Source organism: Oncorhynchus gorbuscha, linkage group LG05 (assembly GCF_021184085.1).
Source record: "Oncorhynchus gorbuscha isolate QuinsamMale2020 ecotype Even-year linkage group LG05, OgorEven_v1.0, whole genome shotgun sequence".
Lineage (NCBI taxonomy): Eukaryota > Metazoa > Chordata > Actinopteri > Salmoniformes > Salmonidae > Oncorhynchus > Oncorhynchus gorbuscha.
In genome coordinates, this window is record NC_060177.1 from 75,798,528 (window position 1) to 75,810,674 (window position 12,147).

Genomic DNA, 12,147 nt, shown 5'->3' on the forward strand with positions numbered 1-12,147 from the left:
ATTCTCTGCAGCAGAGGTAACTCTGCGTCTTCCTTTCCTGTGGCTGTCCTCATGAGAGCCAGTTTCATCATAGCGCTTGATGGTTTTGTGACTGCACTTGAAGAAACTTGAACTTGAACTTTTCCATATTGACTGACCATCATGTCTTAAAGTAATTATGGACTGTCGTTTCTCTTTGCTTATTTGAGCTGTTCTTGCTATAATATGGACTTCGTCTTTTACCAAATAGGGTTATCTTCTGTATACCACCCCTACCTTGTCACAACACAACTGATTGGCTCAAATGCATTAAGAAGTTAAGAAATTCCACAAATGAACTTTTACAAGGCACATCTGTTAATTGAAATGCATTCCAGGCAAAGAGTGGCTACTATTTGGTTAACACTCTTTTGGTTACTACATGATTCCATATGTTTTATTTCATAGTTTTGATGTCTTCACTATTATTCTACAATGTAGAAAATAATCAAAAGAAAATAAAACTCTTGAATGAGTAGGTGTGTCCAAACTTTTGACTGGTACTGTATTTTCCCTACCTATGTTTTATTTGCCATAACCAGGCAGTGGCACAACATAAATCAGTCCAATTCCAAAGAGGGTGACAGAATCATAGAAATATAATCACTAGAACATGCATCCCCATTCAAGTCAATAGATCTGGCAATATCTGCTCTATTGATTATATTTATATGGACAGAATGCATTGGTTTAGTGAGTCCATGGTGCCTACCTCCTGCCTGAAGGCCTTTCTGAAGCCAGTCATGGGGGTTGGGGAGAAGGCTCTTCCTGGCACACAGCTGACAACCACAGGTGTGTCCCCTCCACATGTGCTGTTGACCTTCGCTGCCACGGCATGGCCCAGCTTGCAGCTCGATAGGTGCGCCTCATTTCCAGTGCAGTTGACTGAGTAGTCCCAATAATTGGGCTTTCTCCTGCGAGCAAACATCCTGAGAACACAGGGAAAACATATAGTAGTCAAATAATAACACAGTTTAGACAGACATTTCATTCAATATTTACACAAGGCTGCTATCCCGTTTTCCCTAACACCTACTGTACATACAGCATTAACTGTATGTAGTCAACTTGTTGCTAAATACTGCTAAAGACTCATATCTCTCTATCTAACTTTAAGCACCAGCTCACAGATCACTGCACCTGTACATAGCCCATCTATAAATAGCCCTTCCAACTACCTCATCCCCATACTGTTATTATTATTTTTTTGCTCCTTTGCACCCCAGTATCTCTACTTGCACATTCATCTTCTGAACATCTATCACTCCAGTGTTTAATTGCTAAATTGTAATTATTTCGCCACTATGACCTATTTATTGCGTTACCTCCCTTACCTCATTTGCACACACTGTATATAGACTTTTCTATTGTGTTATTGACTGTATGTTTGTTTATTCCATGTGTAACTCTGTGTTGTTGTTTGTGTCACACTGCTTTTCTTTATCTTGGTCAGGTCGCAGTTGTAAATGAGAAATTGTTCTCCACTGGCCTACCTGGTTAAATAAAGGTGAAATCAAATCAAAAATAAAAATAACAGCGCTAGTCCGATAACAAAGGGTTCAGTATTAGGCTACAGGTGTGCCTGTTTAGTCTGGGATGTGAACAACAGGTGATTGAGGTCATCCAGGCATGTTAATTCATTCCTTTACTTTTCAATGGTGAGCCAACCAACGTGTTTAATGAACGTTTATGGCAGCACAGCCTGTCCTTGTCCTGTCTCTTCATCACATGTCTTAGAGGTGTACATGAAATCAGATTAAAGAGGATGGGAGGAGACACACACACAGCATTTGTTTTCCATTTGGAACCTGGATAAAAGAACATTGCGGATCACTGTCCGGAACCCATCCAAAGCCTGCGTTCTAAGCCTCTGAGTCTAGGGGGGGCATACAGAAGTTGTGAGTGAAGGATGGATAAATAGAACTCAGGGGAAAAAAGCATCTTGATCCGTTCAAATGTGTTCAAGCAGCAGCTGTGAAGGTTCAACCAAGTAGAAACTGAACATGGTAGGAGCTGTAAACTCAAAAAATATTACATAAGTCACATTAGGCAATTGGAACAGTGATCTATTGTTACTTTTCATCAGCTTGAAAGTTTGCGCGTGCTACCAAAAATTTGCTTTTGAAATGATTACATACCACAGCACACATAAACCATTGAAAAGCACAGATGACGTCTACTAAATCCTATGCTCTCCAAATAATTTGGAATATGCTAAGCGGGCCAACAGAGGCATTTGAACAGAGACCAAGTTTGGATTATGAAAGAACTGTAGACCTTGGCTGTCTGCCGCCGCCTGGACCAAACGGCAGACTATAAAAACACATTCTGCACGTTTCATAAGTTTCAAGCTGTTGCATGCCGGCAGTCACGTAGATGGAAAGTAGGGTGCTGCTATACTGTGGTTACCTAAGCAGAGGAAACTTCTCTCCCTCTCTACCATGAATGAGACAGTACATTCAAGGATGGCTTCAGAGCTAGAGACAAGGTCCCAAGGTTTGAAGTGATTAATTAACTGCTGGCTATTCCTCTGCAGGTTTCCACGTGCAAATAAGAGTTAGATCCTTCCCCAGCCCAGTCAGTACCGCATTACAACTACTTTAAGGAATGCACCGATCCTGGTTATATACATACGAAGGGGGGAGGGGTTACTTAAGTTCTATGAGAGTGTTTGATGTGAAGCAAAATAAAGAAAGTTTCTGTAGAATTCAGTGTTATTGCTCTGTATTAGGGCAAATATGTTCTGTATGCAATATATAAGTCAAACAGCAAAGATCAAAAAGATTTTCCACCACGGTAGGGTAAGAAGCTCAAAGTTCTGATGAGTTGTCAGTCTGTTGAATAACAGCCTGAACTTTCAGTAGCATAGTGGGGGTCATAGTTTTCACAATGGGAGAACTCTGAGTTGACATCCCTCTCCAGTGTTTAAGAGTCAAGGTGTCTGTGTAATGTGTACCAAGAATGAATCTTGACTGAGATAAGGTATGGGTCTGTCAACGGCTTGTTGCCATGGGCCTGGGAGAGTAACTGTCCATGGTACATCGCCTCCCCAGGCTTAATACATCTGAAGATGAATAAAGGGTGTGTCTGACCAAACCAAACAAGTTTACATAATAAGATTTATGTACAGCAGAGGAGGCTGGTGGGAGGAGCTTTAGGAGGAAGGGCTCATTGTATTGGCTGGAATGGATTAAATGGAAGTCAAGCATGTGGTTTCCATATGTTTAATACGATTCCATTTGTTCCATTCCAGCCATTACAATGAGCCCATCCTCCTATAGCTACTCCTACCAGCCTCCTCTGATGTACAGTAGTGTCCTGTCCAGGGGGTGTACTTGTACATCCAGCTGCCTCACACTACAGAAACAGGAGATAGGGCAGGAGTCTATGTGCCATTCTGGCATGGACAAAGCTTACTTACTTATGTTTACAGTAGTCCTGCTCCATAACACTCCAGTAAAATGGAACCTGCTGCTGCCACTGCCCATCCATAGAGACACATATAGTATTCATTTCTACACTCTCATCCCTTTCATCAAAGAATGGCAGGAGCGCATTGTGGCCTTAATTCCCATAGAGGACCAAGAGGATTCAGTTAAACAAAGACCCATCCCTCACTCACTTGTAGACTCTGGCATTGTACTTCCTCTCTCCGGGGAAACCGAACATGCCACAGATAACTCTGCTGTTGTGCTTCGTCCACTCCGCATCACAGATCTGCTTCCATTTCCCCCCGTCCTTCACCTCCACGTAGCCCTCTGTCACAGGGACACGCTTACGGTATGACGATAGAATGGCCCGGATACGCACATCCTCCACTTGAATGTTTAAACTCTGTGAAGAAAAATGTGGTATGATTCATTTCACATCAATAGGCCAAGTCGTCTCTTCCTCTGCGGTCCTCTATGGTCCTCTCTTCCTCACTGCTCTCTTACTTATTTATCTGGAAAAAATCGCTCCAAATGTGTCTGCATATAGCCATATAATGAATGTAAGGCACTAACCCTCCGGCACCAAACCCACAACATTGCATTCCCTTTTAAAGCCTCTCCAGCTTACCCAAACATTTTTACAATCCTATCACCTAGTGAATCACAGGCCAGACCCAGCTGTGCTACAACTGCTTGGCTTTTGAACAAGGATATCAAAGGAGTGGCCATGGCAACTCATACAACACTTTCTAGTCATGTTTTAAAGGGTGTCACTGGATAGATGCTGGTAGGTGACGAAGATCCAGTTTGGGATCAAAAGTTGGCCTATTAAACACTTTCGGAGCATTATGCAATATTTACTTTTTGATCCTAGTCGTGAAAATCCAGATACTTAATTTACTGTAATATCACAAGAATATTGTTGAACTTGCTGAACCGTCTGTGGTGGAATTGACATGCTGACTTGCCTGGGCTGTTATCTCATCTCCTGAAAGCATTACCTGATCAATACCACATCATTTCAAAGGCAATGAGTCTATCCATCTGTCTACATGTCTGTCTTTGTCAAAAAAAGTCATGTGGAGACCTTCCTCTGTGAAGCCTGATGGGGTTTGAACAAACAGCCTCTCTCCTAAAGACCCAGCCCACATTCCTGTGCTACGTGACAGTGCAGGCCATGGGAGAAGAGAGGAGGCAAGATGAGAACTGGCGGATGGATATTTGCTTGTCTCAGCAGATGGGCTAGTGGATGGGCTGGCTGAGACACATATCAAACCCAGCCCCTGTCCTGTCCTGTCAGACCTGAAGTCAGTGGCTTTGTCTCAAATTGCACCCTATAGCCCATAGGGATCTGAACAAAAAATGGTGCATTATATAGGGATTAGGGTGCCATTTGGGACAGAGACAGTTAGACCTCCAAACGTTCAATAATGAAAAGGAAGGTTTTCCTGAAATGGCATCATACATCAGTCCACAGGATGAAAGTGAACCACAGAGAAACTGTAAATGTTCAGTCTGCTCTTCTTTAACTATTTTTATCCACAGATGATCGCATTAACCAGCGAGTGGAAGGATGAGATCCAGCATGTTGTGCTATCTGGGGGGGGGGTTCAAACCCTGGGACATGATCATTTAGAGAACTGTGGTGATAGTGACCTTGTCTGTATTTAGGATCTCTAGTAGAATACTGTAGTGTACTTTGATTTTAAAAAGTCTGCACAATAAAGATCAAATGAAACTGGTTGTGCTACAGTTGTGTGCTTCTTACATCATAACAGGGTCTTTCAGCAATAATGTTCATCTTATTCTTAATGGTGGAAAAATACCATTCAGAGCAATATCCCCAAAATGTAGACCTGGCTGCAAGCTGGGTCTTTGCAATCAACACACATTATTTTTACTTATCAACTCCTCCAAAACCAGTGGCACAACTTTCACTGGGGACAGGAGGGACATGATTCCCCCCACATTCTGAAATTGCATTTTTGTCTCCCCCAGTTTATTAATCAATGTACTGTGATACAAAAAGTGGCATTGTGTGCTTTAGGATCATTCGGACGCCTCAGAGAGGTTGGGTAGGTTGTTTGGTGGTATCAACCACCTGGATTTAGGACCGTGCGGACACCACAGAGTGTGAGAGCAGAGGCAGCTTTTGTCTGTGTGTGTGTGTTGTGCTTTTTCTCAGAGTTGTAAAAGCAAGCAGAGCAGAAACTGGCTACTCTTTATTTAATTTATGTAGCTGACAAGGTAACTGCTGTTTAACTTTACAGGGGAAGAAAAGTATTTATTCACAATGTTGAATATGTAATGTAACTGACATGAAATGTTAGCTAATGCATTAGCTACATGTTTCATCCCCTCTCAACTGAAGTTCTGTCTGAAGTGAATGAACTAGCTATCTAGCTAGTAGCTACCACAGTCGGTTCAGCTCGAGCCTCTAGTTTTCTGTCAGGTAGCAGAATCTAACAAATCATATTTTATTTGTCACATGCACCGAATACAACAGGTGTATGGAAATGTTTTGTCCTGTTTCAACAGAAGTAAATTAACTTGGCTAGTTTTCGCCAGTTGACGAACCATTAGCGCTAGCCAGAAGTTGGCTAACGTTAGCAAGTTAGTCAGCTAGCTCAATAACTTTAGCTATTCTTTTTGCAACAATTACACTAGTCTAGACCTGAATCAAACGATGAAAACAGTGGCCAAACGATTGAAGACCGATATTCTGACGTTTTTTTGACAGCACAATGTGATTTTGTTTTCAATATAGCAATGTAACATTATTGATTGGTCAGTTTCCATAGATAATTACCTACTTTTCACACTGACATGGTATAAACAACTCTACAGACTTCTCTGTCATGATGCACAGTTGCTACACAACAGTATGCTCATCATGCCTTACCATGATCAAATAGTGACAGGTGTCCCAGCAGGGTTAGCCAGTCAGGGAAGAGCAGTCTACAGAGCTCTGGGGAGTTTTACAGTATGTTATAACAACCAGTGAATGGGTACAAAGTTCCATCTTGAGTTGATGGGTAGGCTACAGTCTGGTATCTGGGAATAATGGTTATTTCAATTATTGAAACATTGATTCTATTCTTGGATAATATAATGTATAAATGTACACCAAGGTAATTATTTGTCATGCCTCTTCTGAGCAGGATCTGATGGTAACTGGGGTCTCAGCAGGGTAATGCAACCGGGTGGGGGGAGGGGGCTATGCGCAGGATGGGGCAATCCATCTTTATTGTTTGCAAGTAAAAAGAGCTCTAGAGTACTTTTAGGCATATGATATGAATTACAGTGCCCCCTGTAATTATTGGGACAATTAAGCATTTGTTCTTCTTTTGGCTCTCTACTCCATAAGTGTGGATTTGAAATCAAGTTTATATGTAGTGTCAGCTTTAATTCATCCATACTAGGTGAACCTTTTGAAATTATAGCACTTTTTGTACATAGACTCCCCCTCCCCATTGGGACACTACCGTCCCACCTGCCCATAAGAAGTCAAAGAAAAAAATAATCAAACACGCTTGGTGTTCGCCAAAAGGCAAGTGGGAGACTGCCCAACATATGGAAGAAGGTACTCTGGTCAGATGAGACTAAAATGTAGCTTTTTGGCTATCAAGGAAACCGCTATGTCTGGCGCAAACCCAACACCTCTCATCACCCTGAGAACATCATCCTCACAGTAAAACATAGTGTTGGCAGCATCATGCTGTGGGAATGTTTTTCATCGGCAGGGGCTGGGAAACTGGTCAGAATTGAAGGAATGATGGATGGCAGTAAATACAGGGAAATTATTGAGGGAAACCTGTTTCAATCTTCCAGCGATTTGAGACTGGTACAGAGGTTCACCTTCCAGCAGGACAATGACCCTAAGCATACTACTAAAACAACACTCAAGGGCTTTAAGGGGAAACATTTAAATGTCTTGGAATGGCCTAGTCAAAGCCCAGACCTCAATCCAATTGAGAATCTGTGGTATGATTTAAAGATTGCTGTACACCAGCGGAACCCATCCAACTTGAAGGAGCAGTTTTTCATTGAAGAATGGGCAATAATCCCAGTGGCTAAATGTGCCAAGATTATAGAGGCATACCTCAAGAGACATCCAGTTGTAATTGCTGCAAAAGGTGGCTCTACAAAGTATTGACATTGGGGGGGTGAATAGTTATGCACGCTCACGTCTTCTGTTTTTTGTCTTATGTCTTGTTTGTTTCACAATAAAATATATATCTTCAAAGTGGTAGGCATGTTGTGTAAATCAAATTATTCAAACCCCCCAAAAAATCAATTTTAATTCCAGGTTGTAAGGCAACAAAATAGGAAAAATGCCAAGGGGGGGTGAATGCTTTCTCAGCTGTAGTTAAACCTAAAAGACTTATACAGAAAGAACCCAGTCAATTATCAAAATATTATTCTGAAAACCCCCCTTTTAATGTGAAAGAGAGGAGTGAACTTGTTTCACCAACTTAAACTCACATGGCAAACCAACCTCCCCATTCCCTCCTTGTCACTTGGCATCCAACCCTTTCTAATTATTGATTTCTTGTTTAGAGTTCAGGACTACACATGCATCGATGCCTAGTTCAAATGACGAGAAAATAAATGCCTGTTGATTGCGACGGTGGTGTGGTAGAAAAGTAGAAACACAGCAGCAGCCGGTGAGATACTTCTAACATGAGTGGCTTGTTTCTATGTACTCTGGGGAAGGGGATTCCAGAAATTGGCAGCAGGGGGAGGAAGGTGCAGAAGATGGAAAAGCCATTAGTGGGATGCATCTTTGAGGAGGTAGAGAGAGAAGCAGAGGAGAGGAAGCTGGTGGGCCCTCTGTCGGTCTCAACTAAGCCCTGAATCACTCTGAGACCACTTCTCCAGAAGGAGACATAGGTACAAGTGGTAAACCGATACCTTCTTATGGAAAACACTGAGGCAGTGGAACAGCATTATGTCATTGTTGCTGTCATCCAGAATCAATTAGGCCATCCATGATGGCTATATATCTATATACTGATGTTTAATTGGAATGTTAATGAGACAGGAATACCTACATGTTTATGTCCATAAAATATAACCTTTCTGCCTCTGACTGCTCCATGAATTCAATGCAGTGCATTTGTAGGCCTACTATTGGTAGGTGAAGAGATTATGTCATTCAGCTAAACAACTTAAAAGAGGTCCCTTGGAATGAGACCGGCGTCAGTGGGTCATTCTTACCCTCCGGGCTTGTATTTGAAGTTGAGCCTGTCAACGTATTGTCTGATGTATAGACCACAGGACTGAAGAATCAGCCATGGTCCAGCTGGAAGGCAAAAATATCCCCACAATGGCTAACATTCATGATTCCCGTATGTGTGAGGTTTATTATGTAGGCTACAATAGTCCATTCCCAGAATCATACACTAGAAAGTGAGTTATGGGCATTAGTTCTAAAATGAACAAATGATGCTACCCTTGAGAAATTAACAAAAATATGTATATAAAAAAAACAACTAAAACCAAGAAGACATTGCAATGAAGCATGACTAAAAATAAATGCATAAGTCATATTTCAAGTGTCCCTTGCACTGACAGTACTCAGGCGCAATACTCTTTATGACGTGGTTGCCAGTTTGGAGCATTTGACAATGGTGTGACTTAGTGTGTCGACTTTAATGAACATACTTCTCATCATCTCAGGCCAGAATGTGACCTCAAGCCTCTACTAGAACACAGTACTAATGCCAGCAATAACAACGCCCACGGAGCCTACAGCATATGGTTCCAATAGAAATCATGAAGTACATTCACTTCTAACAGAAATCCCTATAGATCCTAGTAGTCAAACTGAGTTACATAGAAATTCCAAGTGAGAGAACAAACCAATGGGAAAAAACTGGATGTATCAACAACGTTGTTTTCACCTCATTTAATTAAATACAAATCTATGTGATGACGTTGAATCAATGTGGAAAACTGATTGGATATGCAAAAAGTCGTCATCGTTATTTTTCCACCCAACTTTTAAACTAAATCCATTGTCATTGTCATTTTTTTTGTTGATTTCATATTAAATTCACATAAGTTGACAACTCACTCAACCAAATGTAAATCAAATAAAAATAGTCATTGAACAGGCGTCTGTGCCTAGTGGGAAATAATTTCTCCAACATCACAACAGTATTTTGCTGAAGTTACTTCCTGGCATAAAGTTTGCTAAGATGTTTGTTGATATCATGTTTGCCACAGAGTGACCACTCCCTCCCTGGGCTTGTGTTTCAATATCACATGTGCTGTGCTCACCAGGCCTGCACTGTTTGGGTGCTGATAATTCTTTGAGCCACAACACAAATGGATGATTATCTCTGTCCTGAAACAGTGTTTATAGTGTGGCAGTGAATGATGTTATGTACCTCATGTCTCTATTCCACTTTTTTCAGCTCCTTAGATGCCATTAAAAGAGCCTTTCGACAAAGTGGATACAGATGTTCCACAACACCTTCACAAATCCTGAAAAACTACAGTTTAACTTATTTGTTTATTAAAATAAAGAAGGCTATTATTATTTTTAGTTGAATTTAAGTTTCAGAAAAACTAGTTTAACTTGGCAGAAAATCTCCCTAACTATCATTCTGTGGCATGTATAAATTAGAGACACAGAAGTTCATGGTTTGTGCCAAACTGGCACCAACTCACACAATGACTGTAAAAACCACTTCTGCCGAGGCTTGAAGTTGTTAGAGCAACGCGTTGTTAGAGACTGAGGGCTTTATAATATAATGTGTAGAGGGTAAACGAAACATGCTATTCAGTTGAGTTATAATGTAGGAATGTTGTCCCCTGCAGGGTGTGGACTTTAATCTGCAGTTGTGACATGACCAGAAAACAGTCTATCAGTTATGTGAGAAGTTAATTAAGTTGTTCAAATTAAATCAAATGACTTTTTCAACCCCACATTAATCAAGTTCATGGTGCCTTTCCCATTAGGCTTTACATTGCACTTTATAGAACCCTACTATGATGACAAGGCTAGAGTATAGAGGAGAACATGGATGGTTTGACCTTAAAGCTGGAATGCTTAATGGTGAAGCAGTCACTTCCATTTGCAATATTACAACACAGAAGTTTTCCCCTCTGACATCATTGCACGCATGATAGAAAAGTGCAGAATGTACCATGCTGTGTGACGCTTGGCAACAAAAACAATAACAACTGTGGTGGGGCGGCCAGTGGCGCTATTTCCCTCTACAGCGGATTCTATCTATAGGGGATAGGGGAAAAACTGAGAGGAGGAAGATACAATAAACTATTGCTTTGTGTGTGTGTGTGTGTGTGTGTGTGTGTGTGTGTGTGTGTGTGTGTGTGTGTGTGTGTGTGTGTGTGTGTGTGTGTGTGTGTGTGTGTGTGTGTGTGTGTGTGTGTGTGTGTGTGTGTGTGTGTGTGTGTGTGTGCGCGTGTGCATGCGTGGAGAGAGAAGAGAGAGAGAGAGAGAGAGAGAGAGAGAGAGAGAGAGAGAGAGAGAGAGCAAGAACACCAAGAGAGAGAGAGAGAGATTCTTCCTTATGGGCGTGTTGTCGGGAAAAGAGACAGACAGACAGACAGACAGACAGACAGACAGACAGACAGACAGACAGACAGACAGACAGACAGACAGACAGACAGACAGACAGACAGACAGACAGACAGACAGACAGACAGACAGACAGACAGACAGACAGACAGACAGACAGACAGACAGACAGACAGACAGACAGACAGACAGACAGACAGACAGACAGACAGACAGACAGACAGACAGACAGACAGACAGACTTAAAGACTTAAAGCCAGAGACAAGAGGAGAGACCTGCTCTGGCACAGTACCCCTGCCTCCCCATAGACTCCCAGTTTTGGACATTCCTCCAAAACAAAAGAGTGAAGAAAACTAATGAAGGTACATACATCAAAATGGGCAAGGCTTTGTTTCAAGGTGTGTTATCACATAAATCAACTAACTACAGTAAAGATCTTTTCATCTAAACTTTTTAAAAAGAGCAATGTTCCCCAGTCCTTTATGATAAAGCACCATTAAACCATACTTTACTTTATATCACATTAATAAACCTCAATTAACCACCTTAATGGTGATGTATTTACATGGATGTTTCAACAACAGATGTTCAAAATTGACCCCAGAAATTGGAACCAAAGAATAAACTTGTTTCAAGTTGTGTTCCGTATAATTTCTAAGAGCCCACAGTATGCTGTTTGTTCCTCACCGAGGATGCAGAGAGATGAATAAATCTAAAATATTTCCTCCTGAAATTCTCCTGCAATGGAACACATTGGTGTCTACATAAAGTCTGCATTGATAAAAGCTGCTTACTAGTTAGCCAAGAATGACCTGCATAAACACTGAGGAATGCTCAATGTTGAAAGTTGGTTAGAGCAGAATGTACCCTAATGCATGTGCTTGATCACAGGTCAGACAACCACACAAACCTCACTTCTAAATCATGTCTATACAGCCACCTCTATTTACAAGCTGAAATGATGTGAGAGGATATTACTAAGGATAATAGAGAGGGACAGATGTTGCTCCTGACCTTTTCATGACCTAACTAGGAAAAACTCTGGGCACTAATCTTAAGATGCTCTATGCCAAACAACCTTAAGGACATGACTGAAAAGAATGTGTGTGTGATAAACACATGAGGAACAGAACATTTATATTTAT

The 12,147-nt window shown here is 41.3% G+C and overlaps 1 protein-coding gene across 1 annotated transcript in view; it reads right to left on the reverse strand.

The window, feature by feature from the left end:
• LOC124036507 (lysyl oxidase homolog 2B) overlaps positions 1-12,147 on the reverse strand; it is a 49,982-nt gene that overhangs the window by 20,336 nt on the left and 17,499 nt on the right. The window contains exons 4-5 of the mRNA XM_046351177.1: positions 3,641-3,852; positions 731-947 (exon numbers count right to left, since the gene is read on the reverse strand). Of these exons, the coding sequence (XP_046207133.1) occupies positions 731-947; positions 3,641-3,852 (429 nt within the window). The remainder of the gene's footprint in view (positions 1-730; positions 948-3,640; positions 3,853-12,147) is intronic.